Raw genomic sequence first — 23,749 nt, forward strand, 5'->3', positions numbered from 1 at the left:
CTCCACAAACCTGCAGATCATCCTTCGGCAAGGTGTAGCACCAGCGTAGCCACCCCCACCCCACCCCAATCAGGGTTACATGAAACCACAGGAGCAGATCATATGAGCATATCGCAAGTCCTGGTTATGCGACACCAGACTGACAATCTCTGAAGATAGTGGCAATTATCATAATAATGGTATTGGGGTCACCCATCTTGTAAAAGCACTGCCTGGAAGAAGCCAATGGCGAACCACTTCTGTGGAAAAATTTGCCAAGAATAGTTGTGGTCAAGACCATGATCACCCATGACACAGCACATAATGATAATGATATTGTCATGCGGGGGTGGCTGGGAACGGACCCAAGTGCAAGACACAGACACTGAAGTACTAGGGACAGGACTAAGATACAGGCTGAGGGCAAGGACATGGACACGAAAACTGGGAACCTGGAACAGGACTGGACAAGAGAGCTAGGAGCCTGGGCTTGGACTCCGAGCCTGGGCTTGGACTCCGAGCCAGAGACTGGAAAAGGACCCAGTACCTGGGTCCTGCCTCTGGCTCGGACCCCAGAACTAGGCAAGGATGAGGCTTGGCAGGCAGGCAGGACAAGGGTGGAGTCTTCAGACTTGAGGCTAGAGGCAAGGCTTGGCAGGAGGCAGGAGGCTGGAGTCTTCAGGCTTGAGGCTAGAGGCTAGAGGCTTGAGGTGAGGCTTGGCAGGAAGCAGGAGACTTGAGGCGAGGCTTGGCAGGAGGCAGGAGACTTGAGGCGAGGCTTGGCAGGAGGCAGGAGGTTGGAGTCTCCAGGCCTGAGGCTAGGCAGGCTCCTCCTGGGCAGAGCGTGGTTCACCTGGGCAGGGCGCGGTACTCTTGGGCAGGGCGCAGATCACCACCCGATGGAGGCTTGGGACAGGAAGGGACAGAACCAACCGCAGGTAACGGCAAGACGGCCTGGCTTACCTGGCGGAGGCAAGGGACAGGAAGGGACAGAACCAACCGCAGGTAACGGCAAGACGGCCTGGCTTACCTGGGCAGAGGCAAGGGACAGGAAGGGAGCTAGGTACAGGGTGGCTCCAGGACAAGACTGCAGGCGAGACGAGGCAAGAGTTACCAGCAAGACAAGTCAAGGCTTCAGGCAATGCAAGGTGAGACGAGAACTTCAGGTGAGGCGAGAGTTACCGACAAGACAAGGCAAGGCTTTGGCAAAACAAGGTGAGACGAGAACTTCAAGCGAGGCAAGAGTTACCGGTAATTCCCTCCCCCCCTTCCTCTATCCCTATTTCACATCACCTCCCTCATAGTTCCGCCTCCTTCTATTACTTCACATTGTTCTCCTGCCAATCACCTCCCTGCTTCCCCTCCCCCACCCCTTTGTCTTTAAAATTACTGTTTTTTTCTACCAGCGTTCTTCAAACCCTCCCCAAAGTTCTTCCTTCAGTCCTGACTAAGGGTTTCGGCCTGAAACGTCGACCAATCTTTTCAACTGATGCTGACTGACCTGCTGAGTTCCTCCAGTGCATTGTGAGTGTTCCTTTGACAACAGCATCTGCAGATTATTTTGTGTAGTAGAGTCACTCTGTAGCTCCCCACAGCCCACATCTGCTCATCCAGTAAGAGATTGCTAAAATGAAACTTTTGTGCATCAACAGTTTATTTTGACACTTGTTCTCCTTTATAACTAACTCAAGTTCCTTCAGGATTTTTTAAAGAAAGGGGCTTCCCTTCCTCCACTATCAACTCTGCTCTTAAACGCATCTCCCCCATTTCACGTACATCTGCTCTCACTCCATCCTTCCGCCACCCCACTAGGAATAGGGTTCCCCTGGTCCTCACCTACCACCCCACCAGCCTCCGGGTCCAACATATTGTTCTCCGTAACTTCCGCCACCTCCAACGGGATCCCATCACTAAGCACATCTTTCACTGCCCCCCTCTCTCTGCTTTCTGCAGGGATCGCTCCCTACGCAACTCCCTTGTCCATTCTTCCCCCCAATCCTTCCCCACTGATCTCCCTCCTGGCACTTATCCGTGTAAGCGGAACAAGTGCTACACATGCCCTTACACTTCCTCCCTTACCACCATTCAGGGCCCCAAACAGTCCTTCCAGTTGAGGCGACACTTCACCTGTGAGTCGGCTGGGGTGATATACTGCTCCCGATGTGGCCTTTTATATATTGGCAAGACCTGACACAGACTGGGAGACTGCTTTGCTGAACACCTACGCTCTGTCCGCCAGAGAAAGCAGGATCTCCCAGTGGACACATGTTTTAACTCCACATCCCATTCCCATTCTGACATGTCTATCCACGGCCTCCTCTACTCTACAGACGAAGCCACACTCAGGTTGGAGGAACAACACCTTATATTCCGTCTGGGTAGCCTCCAACCTGATGGCATGAACATCGACTTCTCTAACATCCGCTAATGCCCCACCTCCCCCTTGTACCCCATCTGTTACTTACTTTTATACACACATTCTTTCTCTCACTCTCCTTTTTCTCCCTCTGTCCCTCTGAAAATACCTCTTGCCCATCCTCTGGGTCCCCCCCCTTGTCTTTCTTCCCGGACCTCCTGTCCCATGATCCTCTTGTATCCCTTTTGCCAATCACCTGTCCAGCTCTTGGCTCCATCCCTCCCCCTCCTGTCTTCTCCTATCATTTTTGATCTCCCCCTCCCCCTCCAACTTTCAAATCTCTTACTGACGCTTCCTTCAGTTAGTCCTGCTGAAGGGTCTCGGCCTGAAACGTCGACTGCACCTCTTCCTAGATATGCTGCCTGGCCTGCTGCGTTCACCAGCAACTTTGATGTGTGTTCCTTCAGGATTACCTTTTGAAACAAATGCACTGAGATCCTTTCTCAAAGGTCTAATTCATGTCCATTATTGTTTGTGGGAGATAAACCTGGATGTGAAATATTAATAACTGAGTTCAAAACTACTGTCAAACACACTGCACTTCTCTCTAGGTTCCTAACAGGTTTTTCAAAATGCCAAGTTCCCAGGATTTGATGGAGTTAAGGTTGGGATCATAATTTTGCCTATACCATGCACAATGTCATAACACTGGCTATTTGTAACATTAACACAGGTAACTATGATCTTTGAAGCTCATTCACTCACTCTATTATTGTATAGAGATTCAGATTAATTTATACCTGTACATTGAAACATACAGTGAAATGCAGGGTTTGTTTTAACAACCAACACAACCTAAGGATGTGCTGGGGCCAGAGTTACAGACATCAGACCTCAGACTTCTCAGTGGACTTGCAGACTCTTTTGTACAGGGCTTTCATCCTCAGGCCTCAACTTCCGGACTTGCCAGCTTCAGTCTTTGACCATCAGACTTCAATCTTCAGTATTGACTCACTGACTCCAGGACTTGCCAATCAGTGGACCCCAAACTCTGGACTCACCAACTCACTGACTCTCTGACTTAGGATGTCACTGGCATTTGTGCCTCCTTCCCACGTGGACCTCGGCTCCTGGGATCCGCTGACCTGGGAGACTCGCCAACCTGAGGGTCGGGGTTGTCATTAGACATCATTTTCACTGGTCTTCATCTACAACACTTGCCAGCTCAATATCCGTCCATGGGGATTATAGGTCTTCCCCTGTGGAGCACTCCAACTTGGACTCTGGCCTAACCCCTCACTCCTTCACATCCCTGTCACTAAATCCTAACTTGATCCCTAACTCCCCTCTATATCCTCACAACCATCCCTCCAAACCTAAAAAAAAACAGGCATTGCAGTTCAGTGCCATCTTGACCAGAACTATGGAACCTGGAGGTGAGACAAGGAAATAGTCTCCTGAGAGGATAAAGGGATTATTATTAGCATTCTTACATTGTAAGTGGAAATATTTCCCTGCCACAAATTGTAATACCAGAATATCCAAAACATAAATTGGAAGATGTTATTCTTCATTTGTTTAACCCTGATAACAATATAGGGTATTCAAGAAATTCTATTGGTACATCTAGTCAACTGGGAAAAGGAGCCAAGCAATGGCAGTTGGAATTTAACTTGGAGATGTGTGTGAGTGGAATACCTGATAAGTTAAAACAGGGCAGAACTTGTCTGTAGATGGTAAGACTCTGGAACAAGTTGTAGAACAGAGAGTTCAAGTGATATATATATACATAATTAACTAAAAGAGAAGACAGAGGTAACACAGTGGTGAAGAAATAATTTACTTGCATCCATCAGTCAGGACGTTGAGTATAGGAATTGGGACATCATGCTGCAACTGGACAAGTTACTGGTAAAATCAAATTTTGAGTGTTGTTTGCAGTTCTGGTCACCCTGTGTTAGAAGGACTGTTATTAAGATGGAAATGTTGCAGAAAAGAATTCACAAGGATGTTACCAAGATTGGATATCTTGAGTTACAAAGAGACAGTAAACTATTTTCATGGAATGTAGGGGGCTGAGAGTGATGCTACAGAGATGTACAATCATGAGGAACATGGATAAAGCCTTTTTCACAGAGGAGGAGAGTATAGAACTAGAGGGCATAGGTTTAAAGTGAGAGGAAAAGATTTGAAAGGATCCTGGGGGGACAATATTTTCACATAGAGGGTGGTGGGTGCTTGGAACAAGCTGTAGAGGAAGCTGTAAAGGTGGGTGCAATTTAGAAGACTTGGACAGATACGTGGATATGAAAGGTGTAGAGGGATATGGGCCAAATGCAGGCAAATGAGATTGGTTCCGATTGAGAGTTGAGATTAGCCCAATTTCCCTGCATTTGAGACTAACTCAAGTGCTGTATAACTCCTATTCTCTACTCAGTGGATATGGGTGTGTTGTCTACAATTGTATACCCTTCAAGAGCAGACCAAGTTAGTAGATGGGCAGACACCAGAAATATATAACTAATAAACACCAACCTTCAGTCCTCTCTGTGCTCCTATGAAATGTATGTAAATGCACAACGTTAAAAATCTATGTCTTAAGTACACCTGTATCTGTGTGCTATAACAGATGATGGATATAATTATAAATTGATCTTGATGTGATGCTTGATCCCTCAGTTCCAGCTGAGATGTGGCATGTCCTGACGAAGGGTTCCAGCCCGAAACGTCGACTCAACGTTTCCACGGATGCTGCCCGACCTGCTGAGTTCCTCCAACGTGTTGTGAGTGTTGCTTTGATCCCAGCATCTGCAGATTATTTTGTGTTTGAGATGTGGGATGTGTCAGCTGAGAACAGCCAGGATTCAAGATGTCAGCCAACACCAAAGTTCAATCATCAAAGGCCAGGACCACAGACAAGGCTAGGGTGAGGAACGAAAGAAGACTTGAGTTGCGAATTGTTGAAAAAGTACTAAAAAATAATTAGATAGGATGTATGCAGTAATCAGTTTTCAACTACATAATGCTGAAAATAAGAAGGACCATGTGATTCTTTTCTGGGTCAATGATTCCAGCAGTAGTGAATCCTACTTTAAGTTTATGTTGTGAGGTGTTAAGTGAATTTAATAACGTAGTACTATCAAAGTTTAGTGCTCTAAAACTGAGGGAACTGTTAATCTCAGCTGAATTAGATAAATACCATAGCAAAAGCTATTGCGTTGAATACTTCGTACATCTTCAAAGTTGGATAGATCATGGGGACGGTAGTTGTAATATTTTTGCAATCAAGATGCAAATCCCAACAGAATATTAGGGAAAATATCTTTCTTTCCTCATCTCAAGAATGTTCATTTTCTATGTTTTCTGGGGAGGCATGGCTGTTGTGTCACTGCACCTGTATTTCTGGCTTGCTTTTTGATGGGGGGAAGTTGGGGGGAGGTTCCTTCCTGTCATACTGCTTTTATATAGAGTGGATACTACTTCAAGGTAGTTGCTACAAGTATGATGATCTGGGAAGAGTAATTGAAAACTGGATGTTGACTGGGATACCAAAGGTCTAAATATGAGAAAAGAGGAACATGTTTTTGGATCATGTAGGTTGTGAGGGTCTTGTGACAAGTCCTACTGTCAAGAGCAAAGAGGAAAGCTGTTGAAACAGAATTTCCACTTCTTGGCATCTGATCACCCCATCTGGGGATATTCCTTTCACAAATGGGATTGGTTTGTGAAAATGACTGAGAGAAAAACCAAGTCCACGTCCCTTATCGACAAAATATGCCTCATGATGGCCATCACTGGTCTGTCCTCTGTAAACTATGAATCTGTATAATATGGCCCATGGTCTCCTCTTGTGCCACGATGAGGCCACCCTCAAGGTGGAGAAGCACCACCTTATATTCCGTCTGGGCAGCTTCCAATCTGATGGTATGAAAATCGATTTCTCCTTCCAGTAAAAAAAATCCCTCCCCCACCTCTCTCCTTCTATTTCCTACCCTGGCCTTCTTCCATTTCTCTTACAGTCCACTATTCCTTCATCTCTAGCCCTTTACCTTTTCTAACCATCTGGCTTCACCAACCACTTTCTTGCTACCTTTCTTCCCTCCCTCTACCTTTTTTTATTCTGGAGTCTTCTCCCTTCCTTTTCAGTCCTGACAAAGGGTCTCAGACCGAAATTTCGTCAGTTTGCTCATTTCCATTGATGCTGCCTGACCTGTTTAGTTCCTGCAGCATTTTGTGCGTGTTGCTTTGGATTTCCAGAGTAGAATTTTGGTTTATATTTTTCTTCGTGCTGCATTGCAGCTGATATAAAATAATAAATGGATCTTACAGAAATTAGTTCTTCTCAAATTGCCACTGATTGATATAATCATGAATTTTTCCAATTACATAACTAATTTAACTCATATGTATTTAAATTTAATATTTTCCTCAGTGTTTATTCAAGTAAAACATATACAATACTTTAATTATTGCACATTATGACACTGCCTGATCCATTAAGTTCCTCCAGCATCTTATGTATTGCTCCAGGTTCCAGCATCTGCAGTTTCTTGTGTCTCCAGTCGGTTGAAACTACTCCTGGAAAACTCTTCCGCATGACCTGGTCCTTCTCCTGAAACTGCAGCATGAATCAAGATCTGGGGTCATCAAGCCATGGAAAATAACAGGAAAAAAACCCAAGAAATATGGAAGATGTTCCTCCCCACCAAAGTTTGACTAGCTTGAGCAGTTGATGTGTCCAGTGGTATCAGGAACAAACAGTTCTAAAGAGAAACAGAAAATAAAACTTAAAAAAAGAACTGCAGGTGCTGGAAGTCTGAAATAAAAAGAGAAAACAAGTCAGCTACTTCTGTTATTCAAGCTCTAAATGTCAGCCTACAATGTTTATTGACTCAGTGATCCTCAGAACTGACTTGGACACTGATGATGTCAATGGTTTAACCATATAACTATATAACAATTACAGCACGAAAACAGGCCATCTCAGTCCTTCTAGTCCGTGCCAAACTCTTACTCTCACCTAGTCCCACTGAATAATGCTGTTCAAGTTTCCAAATCTGGATTTTCCACTACCAAAAGTATGCAGGCACTCAGGTTAGGGTTAGTAAATGCTATGTTGGCACACGGAAGCATGGTGGACACTTGCGGCTGCCCCCAGCACAGTTTTGGACTGTATTGGCCATTGACTTAAAGGACACATTTTGCTGTGTGAACACAGAACACAGAAGATAGAAATTTACAGCACATTACAGGCCCTTTGGCTCACAATGTTGTGCTGACAATATAACCTACTCTAGAGACTGTCTAGAATGTCCCTAGCGCATAGCCCTCTAGCTTTCTAAGAGGCTCTTAAAAGACCCTATTGTATCAGCTTCCACTACCACCGCCGTAGTGCATTCCATGCACCCACCACTCTCTGTGTGAAAAACGTACCCCTGACGTTCCATCAGTACCTATTTCCAAGCACCTTAAAACTATGCCCCCTTGTGTTAGCCTTTTCAGCCCTTGGAAACAGCCTCTGGCTATCCATATGATCAATGCCCAACGATCAATGTATATCATATATACATGTGTTTTGATGTTTCAATGTACATGTGATAAATAAGGCTTATCTTTATTATCTTTATCTCTATCGCTAGTTTATTTTCTGCTCCAAGTCACACACCACCCTGACCTGAACATCCATTCCTTCCTTATATTCAATCAAAGTCTTGGAATTCACTGTCAAAGAGAAATGGTTTCACCAGATAGACTACTAATCTTCCAGATCATCACCACCATCTAAAGGGCATTTAAGGACTGGAACCAAATCGCCACTGCATTTTAATGGCAAATCATCCCAAGAGTGTCTTGTTTTCAATATCTTGCCTTCCTTAGCTACTGAAGCTATGCCACTGAAAATCTCTGCAAGTAAAACATTCTGTGATGACCTGACGTCATTGGGTCATAGAGCTGTGTTGTACACAAACGGGCCCGTTGGCCCAGCTTGTCTATGCCGACCACTTTATATAGTTCGTATCACTCAATATCTCTACATTGAGGATTTCAATTTTGCCAGTGACAGACACCGTTTGGAGATTGGAATTTCGGATATACAGTTTCATTACTTTGAAAGAGATGGCAATACCTGGAGTGCAAAAGAGCTGGCAGATTATTCCAAAACATCACCAAGGTATTAAAAAAAACAAAGATTTATAGATCAAAATTGATTTAAATATGTAGAATAATGGCTTGTTCATTCCATTAATCTTTGGGTTGAAATATAGTTTTGTCCAGTGTTGAGAATCAGCCTTCTGTATTTAATAAACGATGAATAATGTAGCCAGACAAAAAAAAATGGCATTAGCACAAAAAGTCTTGTCTACTCTATTCTGCAAACCAATTTCTATTGCTTTCCACAATCTTATCCATTCCCCAACATATCCATAATAGCAGTTACTTGCAAACAAACCAAAAGTGCACAGAGAACAAGCACAGGGGTTGATACTGTACGACACGCTATACACAATAACGAAGTTCTAAGTCAAAGAAGGTATATTGGATCCTTTATGCTCAGGGCTATCGGCTCGTGTTTGTCCAGGGGAAACCTCGTCTGCCCGCCAAACCGTGTCTCGCGTGTGCGTAGTTGCTGTGTAATGCACCCTGGTACAAACTCACACATCAAATATCAGACAGCACAGAATGAACAATTTACGGATTACACTTTATAGATCTTACTGGAACTATATAATCAATAGAGATACAATATAAAAGGAAAGTAAAAGGTGCCAAACTTATCAGAGTTCAACCACTTCGTGCACAACCATTGGAGCTCAATTAACGGGGTCTTCTGTCCACCAGTCGATCTCCTCCGATCTCCTTGACCCGCCGCCTGGGACCACCCACGGTGGTCGACCAAAGCGTGTCCAACACGTCCTTCCTCTTCAGTTCTCCTCCCAAAAAACCCACGCACTCACTCAGGTTCCCACACATACAGATAGAATAACATAGCTTCCATTGGTTAGTTCCTCCGTTATCTATAACTATAACCCAAACATTTCAGCTAAAGAGAACATTACCTCATAGTTAACATTGCAAAGAAGCCATTTCATTATTAAACTTCGGAGGAGCCATTTTATGAGCAGTTAACAGTTAACATTACAGTTAATATTATTGAGAACCCTACATTCTCCTCCCCACCAAATTAAGTCATGCCCTCATGACATTCAGATAATTTGCCAGCCCTTCCTGCAGAACACACAGCCCAATCCATGTGCAGAAAGCAGTGACATAACTCCCCAAAACAGTAGAGATCAGACCCTGCTCCCCAGGCGTTACATAAGCCAACCTCTCCGGGGGGTTCCTAATCCTCTGAGACCTCCGTACCCCTCTTCCAGCTCCTCCGGCTCAGCCACTACTGGGAACACTTTGGGGTTACCTGGTGAAACCTCCCGCGATCTGTCACTCAAACCCCTCTGCAACTCGGAGCCTTCTGCCTCGGGTTCGGGCCTCCCTCTCTCTCCTCCAGAGTCTGGCTGCACTCCCTGTTGCACACCAATTGCCCCTCTCACCTTCCCTGACGCAGTGGGAGAAGGGCCTGGAGTCTCTTCCTCCGTCAAGGGGGAGTTAGCGAACGGCAGCATGGACCATACATCCGAATCCTCATCCTCTGAATCAGTATCCCTTTCCGGGGCTGGGCCTGGCCCCGTCTCTTTCTCTGTCCTCTGCAGAGTCCTCGTACTAGGTGTAAACTCCTATTTGGGTTCTTGGTCTACCTGCATCTCTTGGCCCAGGAGCAATAGGTGGTTCTGATGGAGTATCTTGACAGGTCCCTTCCCATCCTCTGGCCTCACCCAGAAAACCGGTAGGTTGGGCATCTGACTTTCCACCACATAGGGTGTGGCCACCCAGCAGTCAGCCAGCTTGTGCTTTCCAGGTAAACCCAAGTTGCTTATGAGGACTCAGTCTCCTGGCAGGAGTTGGGAGAACTTCACTTTCTGGTCATACCTCCTCTTATTTCCCCGATTCTGCTCGGCGGCCGCCACCCCAGCCAATTCATAAGCCATTTGCAGCTCTCTCCTTATATCAGACACATACTTCAGATAAGGCATCGGCTGTATGTCACCTGTGTCAGTCCCACAACAGAGGTCAATGGGCAACCTTGCCTCACGCACAAACATCAGATAATAGGGCGAATACCCAGTAGCTTCATTGCGTGTACAGTTGTAACAGTGAACCAGATGCCCAATTATGTTGGCTCCATCGCTCTTTTTGCTGATCTCTAGAGTCCCGAGCAAGGTCCGATTAAACCTCTCATGCTGGGGATCGCCCTGCCGATGATGGGGTGTGGTCCTCGATTTCTCAACTCCCAGCACGCCCAGTAACTCATAGATGAGCTTACTCTCAAAGTCCCGTCCCTGATCACTATGTATCTGCCGTGGAAGGCCATAATGCACGAAATACTTCTCCCATAACACTTTTGCCACCGTAGTCGCCCTCTGGTTCTTGGTCGGAAAAGCCTGAGCATATCTAGTGTAGTGGTCCGTGATGACTAAGACACTTGCCGTATTGCTGGCATCAGGTTCTATTGACAGAAAATCCATACACATCAAGTCCAGGGGCCTTGCACTCTGCAGGCGTGACAAAAGAGCGGCCTGCACAGGCAGTGTCTTTCGGCGTATGCAGCGAATGCACGACTTGCTGTACTCTTCAACCTCCGACTTCATTCGCGGCCAGTAAAACCTGTCTTTGAGCAATCCACAGGTCTTCTCCACCCCCAAATGTCCAGACTCATCGTGCAGTGACTTCAACACAATTTTCCGATACTTCTCAGGCAGGACCAACTGCCAACACTGAGGTCAGTCCGGGGGTGACGTGAAAATTTATTTCCTCAATTTCAACCAAGGCCATTCCCTCAGTAACGAAGGCACCAAAGTGTGTTTCGTCTTCTCCGCCCACACCATATCCCCCTTTTCTACTGCGTACCAAATGGTGCCAATGCCTGGGTCATCCCACTGAGCAGCCGCCACTTCCCCCGATCTCAATTCCAGCAGCTGATTGATCTTCAGAGCAGTCAAGTCACAATAAACTGGAGGTAGGGCATCGTCAGAAGTCCCCAGTGGGTCCACTGCACGATACGGCATCTCCTTTTCCTCAGCCTTCACAGTGATAACAAACTGACACATGGCTTTCACCCCAGAGGCAGGAACGTTCTCCCGCTCCTGATCCCCTCCAGTTCCTCATGCACCCATCGGGACAAAGCGTCCGCATCGACGTTCCGGTTCCCCAGCCGGTACTTCAGGCTGAAATCCTAAAACAAGGCCGCCAACCACCAATGACCTGTAGCATCCAGTTTCGCCGATGTCAGGATATAAGTAAGCAGGTAACTTGGCCCCATAGAGATAGTCACTCAGCTTATCCACCACTGCCCATTTCAATGCCAGGAACTCTAACTTGTGGGTGGTATAGTTCCTCTCAGAGGGCGACAAATTCCGGCTGACAGACACTACAGGTCTCAACTCGGTACCCTGATCTTGATACAAGACGGCCTCTAATCCCTCTCAGCTGGCATTGGTGTGTAGCACATAGGGTAACTGGGGGTCCTCAAAAGCCAGCACCAGTGCCTGGGTCAGCAACTCCTTCAGCGATTTAAAAGCCTCCTCACATTTTGCATCCCACCTCTGTCCGAAGGACTCCAACGGGTTGAGATAGTCTCCAGTCTCCCGTCCCCTTTTACTTTTCTACCCCGGAGGGGAGGGTAACCACGCAGAAGCTGGTTCAAGGGATGACTCACTTTGGCCTAGCCCTTCACAAATTTCCAATAATAACCACAGAACCCCAAGAACGAGCGCAGAGCGCTCGCAGTCTGGGGCCTCGGCCACATGGTCAGCGCTTCTATCTTAGCCAGGTCGTTAGCTACTCCATCCTGTGAGATTATGTGCCCAACATAGCTAACAGACATCTTGCAGAACTGGCATTTGTCCAGGGAGAGTTTTAACCTTTCCTCCTTCTGTCTGCTTAGCACCTTCAGTAGCCCCGCTTCGTGCTTTTCCAAGGTGGATCTGAATACTATGAAGTCATCTAAATACACCAAAACTTCAAGCAAATTCATATCCCCCACCATCTTCTCCATGACCATGGAAGGTGGTGGGGCTCCCGATATTCCATGGGGCATTCTTTCAGACTGGAAAAATCCTAGAGGGCATATAAATGCCGTCTTCTCTTTATCAGCATCACTCACCGGGATCTGGTAATATCCACTCCTCAGGCCCAGCACACTAAACCACTTCGCCCCACTCAGACGGGCCAGCGCGACTTCGACCCTCAGTACTGTATACTGGTCGTGGACAGTGTGCCTGTTGAGAGCCTTACAGTCCACACACATGCGTACCTTTCCGTTCTTCTTCCAGGCCACTACTATTGGAGACACATAAGGGCTTCAGGATTCAAAGATGATCCCAGCTTCCTTTAACTTACGCAGGTGTTGGCGCACATCTTCCACGTCTGCAGGGGCCAATCGCCACGACCTCTCTCTGAACGGGGTAACCTCAGTCACCCGGATGGTGTGGAGAGTGCTCTTGGAACAACCCACATCAAACTCGCCAAGGGAAAAAACATCTTCCAGCTTCAACATCTTCTCCACCAGCTTCTTCTTCCAACCCAGTGGCACCGGCGAGTCCCCAAAGTTAAAGGCCTCAGCAGTCAGCTTCCCTCTGTTTTCCAATCGTACCCCCCCCCCACCCCCAGCAGGCCTTATGGGGGCACTCGACATTACAGTCACCGGAAACAAATGTGCCAGTGGCATCCCTCTCTTAAAGGTGATTTCTCTCGTCGTGGTGTTCCTGACAATCACAGCAATCCTGTTCGCCTGTACCACTGAGGGCCTCTGCACTTCTGGCCTCACCAGCACCTCAGCTGGAAATCGTGACTCCCCCTCAAGGTCTTCCGGGGCGTCCATTAAAAGGGTCTTGTTATCAAGCACGCTGGGAAATCTGGGGGTTCCCATCACCCCCGCTACTTCCCCAGGCCTTATTACCTTAGGCTTCGACTGGGTGCACCTTGCTTACATTCAGTATCCGGCCCAGGGTGGCTCCACACTGCCCCAAAAGCAGCTCGAAACATTGGGTGCACAGCCTGGGTCTGCAAAAAGTTCTCGCCTGCCTTTTCCTGGCAGGCCTCCGTGATCCTCCGCACCACAGGTGTGTTGGTCCCCCCATCTCAACCGGGTCTACACAAACCAGCACTAACATCTCCAGAATTTCGGACACTCCCACATCAGCTTCTGAAAACTCCAGTCTCACTGACAAATACCCATCATACAGATATTAACCAGCGCTGACGCCCCAAATCTCCAGTGCACTGAATGGAGTCAAGGGTAAATGCTTCAAATACTGGTTGTAGAACGAATGGTATAGTAACGTGACCTGTGACCCGGTGTCGAGTATGGTTTTAGCATAGATTTCCTCTATCTGCAGCGACACGCAGGATCGGGGTCCCACTAATCCTTCCGGAATCGGGTCTTTCATTCTCGGGGGTTCCTTGGTACATCGCTGGGAATGTGTTTCCCTAGAGCCACCAGGCTGTTCCCTCACTGGGTCTCCTCTAAGTTTCCCCACCTCCCCGTGCTTAGTTGCCCGGGGGTTTGCCCTCTGCGGGTAGTCTTGTCTGTCACAATCCCTCCAGAAGTGTCCCTCTTCCCCACAGCTGTAGCACACCTCCTGCCACTCACATTCCCGCCGGAAATGCCCCTTTTCCCATAGTTATAGCACACACTACCTGCCGCCCCTCTCCTCCCTGGAGTCCACCACTCCCAGCCCTCTGAGGGGCCCAATCCCTGAAGGGGGTGCTCTCCTTGTCAATCCACTGATGCGAGGGGTCCCTACCCACCTGGGACCCCTTGGGTCGCTCGGTTCTCAACCTTACCACCACCTCCCGTACCGCTGAGGATCATCCCCAGTGGCCAGAGTCCTCTCTCTGGCCCAACGTGCTCTCATCCTCCCGCACCTTTCTAATCAGCTGTACGAACAATGGAAGGAGGGCCTTTTATAGGACTGCCGGAGACTCCAAGCAACCCTGTCCTCCCCCAGGGAACCCCTAGATATCTGATTCATCCTCAACTTTGCCACCCCATCCGCCTTCACTACCTCTCGGCGCAGCAACTTATTAAGCATTATCTCCTGCCGAAAAATGCATTCTGAGAGCTTTTTTCCTCTTCACTGCTGCATGTTTTGAAACTCCCCTAAGAGCTCCCAGGAACCTCCCGTCAATCCAAATACACCCTCCAAAGCTTCCAGGTACTCCGCCAGGGAAGCCGAGGTCTGTTCAGCTTTCAGCCCCTGGACAACATCAGCCACCCCTCCCCGCAAACTTTCTACCAATCTCTGTCTCTTTTCCTCATCCGAGCCTGGCCACTCCCCTAATAACTGGGACGTGTTTTCAATCCATGTCTCATAATTGTTCACCCTTTCCGGGGTGGGCATGACTCCTGAGAAAATTCTCAACTTTGGGCAGGGCCCCTTGGCCCTTCTCGCCAGGGAGGTAATAGCAGCTGCCAACTCGGAGGTCTCACCTCTAGCTGGAGGACGGGGCCTGACCAATCCTTCCCACTCTGACCTCTCTTGCCCCTCCTCCCTCATTACCCTGAGAACTCATTCCCTCGCAAATTCCTTCAACCTTCCACCACTGGCTACTGACACCTCTCCTGGGGCCTCATCAAACTCTTCCTATGGTGTCCCCTCACATTCGTCCTCCAGGAGGGTGTGAAGGCCCCACAACCCCGCCTCCACCGGGAAGCTGACCATCGCGGGCAGTTCCAAAGTCATGACGTCAGCACTCGTACAAACCAACACCAAACTGGTTTCCACTACTTTACCGCACCTTCTAGCTATGAGTTCTACCTTGCCGATAGCTTTAATCAGACTCAACCCTCGCACTAGCATTTCTTCTGAAGTGCGAAAATCCACCTCTCTTAACACACACGCATGATTAACCGGTACTTCCTCGGACTCACACCAGCTTGCAATCTTCTCCAGGTCCATCTCCACACTAACTTAACGTGGCGATTTACACAGCTTCCACAGAATCCAATCCCGGATAAGCCCCCACAAATGTAACACTCAGGGCTATCGGCTCGTGTTTATCTAGGGGAAACGCCGTCTGCCCGCCAAACCGTGTCTCACGTTTGCATAGTTGCTGTGTAATGCACCCTGGTACAAACGCACACATCAAATATCAGACAGCACACAATGAACGATTTACAGATTACACTTTATAGATCTTACTGGAACTATGTAATTAATAGCAATACAATATAAAAGGAAAGTAAAAGGCTCCAAACTTATCAGAGTTCAACCACTTCGTGCACAACTGTTGGAGCTCAATTAACGGGGTCTTCTGTCCACCAGTCGATCTCCTCCGATCTCCTTGACCCGCTGCCTGGGACCACCCACGGTGGTCGACCAGAGCGCATCCAGCACGTCCTTCCTCTTCGGTTCTCCTCCCAAAAAACCCGCGCACTCACCCAGGTTCCCACACATACAGATAGAATAACATAGCTTCCATTGGTTAGTTCCTCCATTATCTATTACTATAACCCAAACATTTCAGCTACAGAGAACATTACCTCATAGTTAACATTGCAAAGAAGCCACTTCAGAGGAGCCATTTTATAATTAGCAGTTAACAGTTAACATTACAGTTAATATTACTGAGAACCATAGAACCATAGAAACCATAGAAACTACAGCACAGAAACAGGCCTTTTCGCCCTTCTTGGCTGTGCCGAACCATTTTCTGCCTAGTATCACCACACCTGGAGAACCATATTCAGTTCTACTTGCTGTATTTCAGCAAAGTCACCCAGGCTTCCTTTAATGTGGTTGACATTACTCAAGTTGAAATAACTCAAGTTGCATCTCCCAATCCCCAAGGTTTGCTTAAGGTTATCTGTAAAGTTATCTATAATTGCTGAATGCAAGTGTCCTGCCTGAAATTTTGTTGCAAGATTTTTGGTGTACCAAGTTCCCCATTAACTTGTTCATGAGGAAAACCACCCAGGAGCTCACTCTCTGTTCCCCATTTAAAACCCTTTTCAAAACCTCTTGTCACTCCAAAATTATTGCTTCTTGGGTCAAATACTATCCCTGCAATCACATCACCATGTTAACTGTTCAGATCATTCCTCTGCTTGATTCTGAATATTAGATTGCCAATCACCTGTATGGCACCCACGAATATCTAGAAATCCACAGTCTTGCATCAGGAAACTAGAAAAACTGCAGTGGGATGGATGGGTAAATGGTGATCTGAAGAAGGTAGATTCAGCTGTTGCTTTGGAGGCAGGAACTTCTGACACCCCAGGCATTAATGAGAGTAGATGTCCCTGAAATCCAGCACCACTTTACTTGGCCAGGTCAAGTCAAGTCACAACAAGAGAAGTTTATTGTCATATGCACAAGTACAGCAATATACAGATATGATGAAAACAATTCTTGCTGTAGCATCACGGGTATGTAGATTCAGACAACACCCAGAACAGTCCTAACGAAGGGTCTCAACCCGAAACGTCGACTGCACCTTTTCCTATAGATGCTGCCCGGCCTGCTAAGTTCACCAGCATTTTTTACATGTGGTACCCAGAACATCAATAAGACAAGACAGTTCAGAAAAAGACAGTGCAAAACAAGACGTTAGTGGAAACAAAACCACATTCAGAGACAAGTCGGCAGTAATGCAAGAAGTGGTCCTTGGTGTTCTATTGCTGAGGTAGAATTAGGGTTGTACAAGTTGAATGAAGAAGCTGATGTTCCCAGGAAAGTAGTTGTTCCTATTCACAAAGTGTGGGACTTCATGCTTCTGTACTTCTTGTCTGATGGAAACAGCCAGAAGAGGAAAAGGCAAACCAAGACATCATTCACTAAGAAACCATGATACATTACTATATTTATTATGACCCTGTATACTGTTTATTCTGTGAGCTTCACTCCAGCTAGGAATTTCATTAATACACTGGCAAAAATGACAAAAAATTTATCTAATTCAAAATCTAATCTAAATCATCAACCTGAAACCTTTTCTTTCCTCTCACCCAGATGCTTCCTGACCTACCGGCTTTTTTCTCTTTCAGATTTCCAGTATCTGCAGTTTTGTTTATTTCTGAAACAAAGCCCTTTAAGAGAAACACTGTGGCAGTCAGATATTTTTCCCAGAGAGAGAGAGAGAGAGAATCCCTTTAAATGCGCCTGCCTTCTCTTAAAGGCGTGCTTTTCGGTGTTGGAGCGGCAGAGTGTGAGTGGTGTTGGTGGCGGGCGGTCTGATGTGACTTTGCAGCGCTTGTGTAATCTGCGAGTGGGCGAGCGGGAATTGTCGTGAACGGTGTGCTCGTCCATTTCTGCTGTCCTGGCCGTCCCCCCTTTCCGAGTCCCTGCATCCCAATGCCGGCCGCCTCGAGTAAGAGTGGGCCCCAGCAGCAGCAGCAGCAGCGAGCGGGCCGTTCAGCCATGGCAGCCGGCGACTATTCCATCAACTTGACAGTGCAGCAAGTGCTGAGCCTGTGGGCGCATGGTACCCTGCGGCATTTCACAGGTAGAGAGCGGTGGGGGTGGATGTAGGGGAAGGAGGGAGAGGATGGCGAGGCGGTGACTGGGTTTGTGCTGGGGAGCAGTTAGACACAAGACAACCTATCTACCCATACATCCCCTCCCGGCGGCTCCTTATCCATCTATTCCATTCCAAGAGCAGAGTCTCCCTATCTATCCACCCATTCCCTCTGAGGGGGTATCGGCTCCACATCCAACCCGAGTCGCCCGCTGCGGCGACCCAATCCAGCCAATGGACGCGCTGGGTTTCAGCTCCTCGGGGTGAAACTAACCATTCTGACGCATTGAAGCCCAGCGCTATCGATTTAAAGGCCAGGGCTCCTCCTGGAACCGGGTTAAAGCCACTCTTTTATAGTTGAGAAAATTTGAGAGCATTTGCACAATTTTGTTCTCCATCAGCTGACGGGACGAAATTGCATAATTTATTTGATCTGTAGAGGAAAAGAGAACGTGCATATTTCAAAACTTCCTTTTTATATATTTCTTATTTTATGAATTATGCTGAATAAAGAGTTAATTACATTACTAGCCGTGTAAGTGCTGAGGAAATAAGAAACTGCATCGTGAATTATACATCAAACTACCAACCTGCTCGAGGAATCGCTCTATGTCTCGGTTTAGATGATAGTAACACCACTGGCAGTCGGATTACTAAATACCATTTAGTAACTACTTGTACAGTATACAAAGTGCTTTTGAGTTGGAACCATGTATATTTTTAAAATTTATCTAGAATAATTAAAATGGTGTTTTAAGCAACTTTCATTGCAAGTTTTGAATTTAATTATCCTGTTGGAAAGAAAAATGGAATTTGGTGTTGCCTTGTGTGCAATCAAACGAGAATGAAGATGCAGTTTCAGAGTAGTTCATAAATGTGGGACAGGCAGCCCCTTTGGCCATTTGATCTTGACACCTGTTTATATGCTGCATGAGCGCAAATGGGCTGCAGAGACATTTCCAATAGAATGGGATAACTTGGAGTTGGTATGTACTTAATGGGCTGAGTGGTCTTCTGTTACTTTAAATGGTTTAGCTATTTGATAAAACAGTAGGTTGTAAAGCAGAGTATGTGTCTTATCCAGCAATTAAAATCATATTTCTTTGGTAAATATTTCCTTGCTATAAGTGGGATGTAATGTTTCTTTTAAAACTGACATATGGCAAAACCATCTAGCAAGTTGGTATGTTTTATTGGCCAGCACTGATGCACAGAGCTAGAGTATGTTATGTGAAACCATTGGTGGTCATATTTTTTGCTGTCTAGTCCTTGAGCTGTGGAGTTTCCCTCCCCTATACCTCTTAACCCCCCACCCCCATCTGTCCTTGTGATTTCCTGCAGCATTAATAGTGTTATTGTGGAGGCTTCAAAACTGCTTGCATTCCAGTGTTCTGTAGTGTCATGCCTGGCTACCAAATTCTTGCACAGTTTACTATATCTTGGTACAATCTCTTTGCTATTGCAAATACCATAACAAGGTGGCCTGTACTTGGTCTAGGTTTACATCCCACACCATCAGAGTGGATGTGATCAGAGGGAATTGCTTTTACTACGGCGAGGAAGAGCTCTGTTTTCCACACAATTAGAACGTACAGGTTGAAATAATTTTATCATCTATAGATCTGTATTGAGTGTATTTTCTAATGGTGCTACGAAGTCTGAATTTTAAAGCGGATTAGTGCTGCACTGGCTTCATCTTGCAGGATTTCAGTTGATGAATGTTGACCTTGTTCAACTCTACAATGCCTGGAAAGGACCAGCACAGCATCATACTTTGAACAATAAAGCTTGTTCCCAGTCCTCTTGACAACTTCCTGTTAGATTTGGGCATCAAAAGCAAGGGTATTATTGATTTTTGTCTCACTGGTTTGCTTTTTAATATGGTTGTACTTTATGCCCAGAGCGTGGCTGGGTTGAAGTCTTCTGCAGGTTCCTTCACTCTTATTTGTAAATAGTTAAAATGAGTGTCCCATTTTTTAAAATTTTGAATTGTGCTTTTGAGTTGCATGGAAGAATGAGTTTCAAAGCTTGGTTTCACAGTTATTCAACTGGAATAGGTTTATTATTGTCATGAGCACTGAAATACAGTGAAAACTTGTTTTGTATGTAATCCATACAGATGATTTCAAAACATAAGTAAATTGAGGTTATACAGATGGAAAAGCAATAGCATTGCAGAGTATACAATTAGAGTGAGAGTGCAAGTAAAGAATGAGGTGCAAGGGCCATAACAAGGTAGCTTGTGAAGTCCAGAGTTTATTTTTAATATACAAGAGGTCACTTAAGAGACTTGTTACTGCTTGGCAGAAATTGTACTTGAGCCTGGCATGATGTGTTTTCTAGTGACAGTGTGGAGAGACCTGGAGCATTTGTGAACTCTGATAGCTCTGGAGAAAAAGTTAAATTAAGATTTCAGTCTCAGTGACTTGTATCATAACACCCATGCTCTGAAGATTACTGTGGTTGTGGATCAAAAAAGGCAAATGATATGTTTTAGTCATAGTCATACTTTATTGATCCCAGGGGGAAATGGATTTTCGTTACAGGGAAGTACTGTATATTATCTGCAGCTATATTGCACCATACTGTTGTACCATAAATAATGAACAGTAATAGAACCATAAATAGTTAAATAGTAATATGTAAATTATGCCAGTAAATTATGAAATAAGTCCAGGACCAGCCTATCGGCTCAGGGTGTCTGACCCTCCAAGGGAGGAGTTGGAAAGTTTGATGGCCACAGGCAGGAATGACTTCCTATGACGCTCTGTGCTACATCTCGGAGGAATGAGTCTCTGGCTGAATGTACTCCTGTGCCCACCCAGTGCATTATGTAGTGGATGGGAGACATTGACCAAGATGGTATGCAACTTAGACAGCATCCTCTTTTCAGACACCACCATGAGAGAGTCCAGTTCCATCCCCACAACATCACTGGCCTTACGAATAAGTTTGTTGATTCTGTTGGTGTCTGCTACCCTCAGCCTGCTGCCCTAGCACACAACAGCAAACATGATAGCACTGGCCACCACAGACTCGTAGAACATCCTCAGCATTGTCCGGCAGATGTTAAAGGACCTCAGTCTCCTCAGGAAATAGAGATGGCTCTGACCCTTCTTGTAGACAGCCTCAGTGTTCTTTAACCAGTCCAGTTTATTGTCAATTCGTATCCCCAGGTACTTGTAATCCTCCACCATGTCCACACTGACCCCCTGGATGGAAACAGGGGTCACTAGTGCCTTAGCTCTCCTTAGGTCTACCACCAGCTCCTTAGTCTTTTTCACATTAAGCTGCAGATAATTCTGCTTACACCATGTGACAAAGTTTCCTACCGTAGCCCAGTACTCAACCTCATCTCCCTTGCTGATGCATCCAACTATGGCAGAGTCATCTGAAAACTTATGAAGATGACACTAAATTTAGTGCCATAAAGAAGATGGTCCTTCTTTATGGCACTAAATGAAGTTATTGTGCAGTTCCCTTTTAAATAAACAAGAGTACTTGGATTTAACTGCTAAACCTGATCAGGTTTCCAATAGGACAGTGACAAAGGTTTACTCTTATCCTTTTGCAACGTGGCTGCAGCTTTTAATGCCATTGAGACATCACTGCCGTCACATCATTTGAGTGTTCTTGTCCATTTGGGGAGACTTGGCCAGGTTGAAGTTTTTACTACTTGAGCATAGTCAATTGATTTGGGTGCAGCATGCTACCCCTAAATAGTCATCTCTGGTGTCCAATCACAAACGAGAAATCTGCATTTGCTGGAAATCCAAGCAAAAACACACAAAATGCTGGAGGAACTCAGCAGGCTAGGCAGCATCTTTGGAAAAGAGTATTGTTGACTTTTTGGGCTGAGACTCTTCGACAGTACTGGAGGAAAACGTGCTGAGGAGTAGGTTTAAAATACACACAAATTACTCCTCAGTTTTTTTCTCAGCTGGAAACGTCAACAATACTCTTTTGCATAGATGCTGTCTGGCCTGCTGAGTTCCTCCAGCCTTTTGTGTGTTTTACCTCTGGTGTCCATTAGGGATATATGTAGTGTGAGTTTCCAAATACATGACTATGTACAGTTCCACCACCTCCACTACCTCACTTGGCCCCTATAATGTCCATAAATGATAGACGAGTATGATAGGACACTCGGCACTCAAACCCTCTCTGTCTTCCAAGATATTCTTGGCTGATTGCCCTGCTGAAGGATCTTGGCCTGAAACATCAACTGTACTCTTTTTTGCATAGATGCTGGCTGGCCTGCTGAGTTCCTCCAGCATTTTATGTGTGTTGCCCAGTTTACTTGTTTAATGTTCAGTACTGGGTGAGCCAAAATTTCCTCCAAGTAATTACTTGGAAGAGGGTTGCCATTAGTTTGGTCACCAGTGTAATCTTGATTCCATTCCCTGGCAACTGCCTGAAACTGAAACAGATGATTACATTTGCTCGGGTAAGAATGCTATATTACAACTCACTGAATCGATGAGTTTAGGACCACACATCTGTGCCATCATGAAGGCTGGTGTATTTCATTCTTGCCTCCTGCTCTGCTCCTTGTTAGCTCTCATCTCCATTATTTTACCTATCTCGTCTCCCTTGTACCTTTTGTGAACTTGCAATCTTGGGGAAACTCTTTTCTATTTGTCCTTGCTCTCGCACCTGTTAGCCACACTTTGATTTTCAAAATGATCAGTGTTGCTTTCAAATTGTAGCCAAGCCTTTCCACTGCCCACCACCCTCTCCCATTGGTGACCCTGCCTCAAGATCTGAAATTTAATCCCTAAATTATTGCAGTTCTTAAATGATCTTCCTCATTGATCAGTGCAAGGAATACGCTTTGCTGTCAAATTTTGGTCTTTGGGCACAAACGTGAAAATCTGCAGATATTGGAAATCCAAGGCAAAACACACAATGCTGAAGGAACTCAGCAGGTCAGGCAGCATTTATGGTAATTTATTTTTATGGAAATCTATTTCCATAGGTGCTGCCTGACCCGCTGAGTTCTCCAGCATTTTGTCTTTGCTCTTTGGGACTTTTTTTTTCTAATGTAACTTGTTTTTTTGTTTTCAAAGCAGCAGGGATTCGTACCCCTTTGTCTCCCAATGCCCCCTTTCCTTCGTTCATGAACTGCTTTCACTGTAGACCTAAACTTGGTAGGTGAGGGCCAGATGTTGCTGTACTTTTAGGCTTGGACAAATTAATATTAATTACACTTTTTAATTCGCACTATTCACAGTACATATTACAGGAGCATCAATACAGTCATTGCGCAAGGATGTTGATGGAGTCTTGTGAATAAAAGCCCTATTGCTAGAACAAACCTATTTTAATGGGCAATGACAGAGAAGCAAATAGGTGGGATTAATCAAATTAGATGGGGAAAGATGTTAAGGGAATGACTTTTTTTTATTAGAAAGCATTGTAACCTCATTGGGTTTAGTAATTCTTGAAGTTAGTGAATGGTAGAGTCTGACACTAAAATGAATAAGCATTTTTGATCTGTGATTTGTAGATTGTAATTGGGTCCAGGAGCATTTTGTGAATGCACCATTTCACTATTTTCAGAATAAAGTGAGAGTTGCAGAATGTTTTGTTTCATTGTTGGAACTAATTTTTGAATTTAATGGGTAACAATAGATAAAAATCAAAGTCTTGTTTATTGTCATATGCACAAGTACATGTATGCAGAGGTGCAATGAAAAACTTGGTTGCAGCAGCATCACTTGCACATATAAGCAGTATTCACAAGAAAAAAAAACACTTTCCAAGAAAGAACACAATTAGAGCAAAAAAATTTGGTCAATTTTAGCTTGTGCTATTGTGATCTTTATTGTTTATCAAGGA

The 23,749-nt window shown here is 45.6% G+C and overlaps 1 protein-coding gene across 1 annotated transcript in view; it reads left to right on the plus strand.

Moving 5' to 3' along the window:
- Positions 1-17,623: 17,623 nt before the first annotated feature.
- Positions 17,624-23,749, plus strand: part of tmem170b (transmembrane protein 170B) — a 60,411-nt gene continuing 54,285 nt past the window's right edge. Inside the window, exon 1 of the mRNA XM_063069378.1 lies at positions 17,624-17,896. Within this exon, the coding sequence (XP_062925448.1) occupies positions 17,746-17,896 (151 nt within the window). The 5' untranslated portion in view covers positions 17,624-17,745. The remainder of the gene's footprint in view (positions 17,897-23,749) is intronic.

The sequence above is a fragment of the Mobula hypostoma genome, chromosome 17 (genome assembly GCF_963921235.1).
Source record: "Mobula hypostoma chromosome 17, sMobHyp1.1, whole genome shotgun sequence".
NCBI classification, from domain to species: domain Eukaryota; kingdom Metazoa; phylum Chordata; class Chondrichthyes; order Myliobatiformes; family Myliobatidae; genus Mobula; species Mobula hypostoma.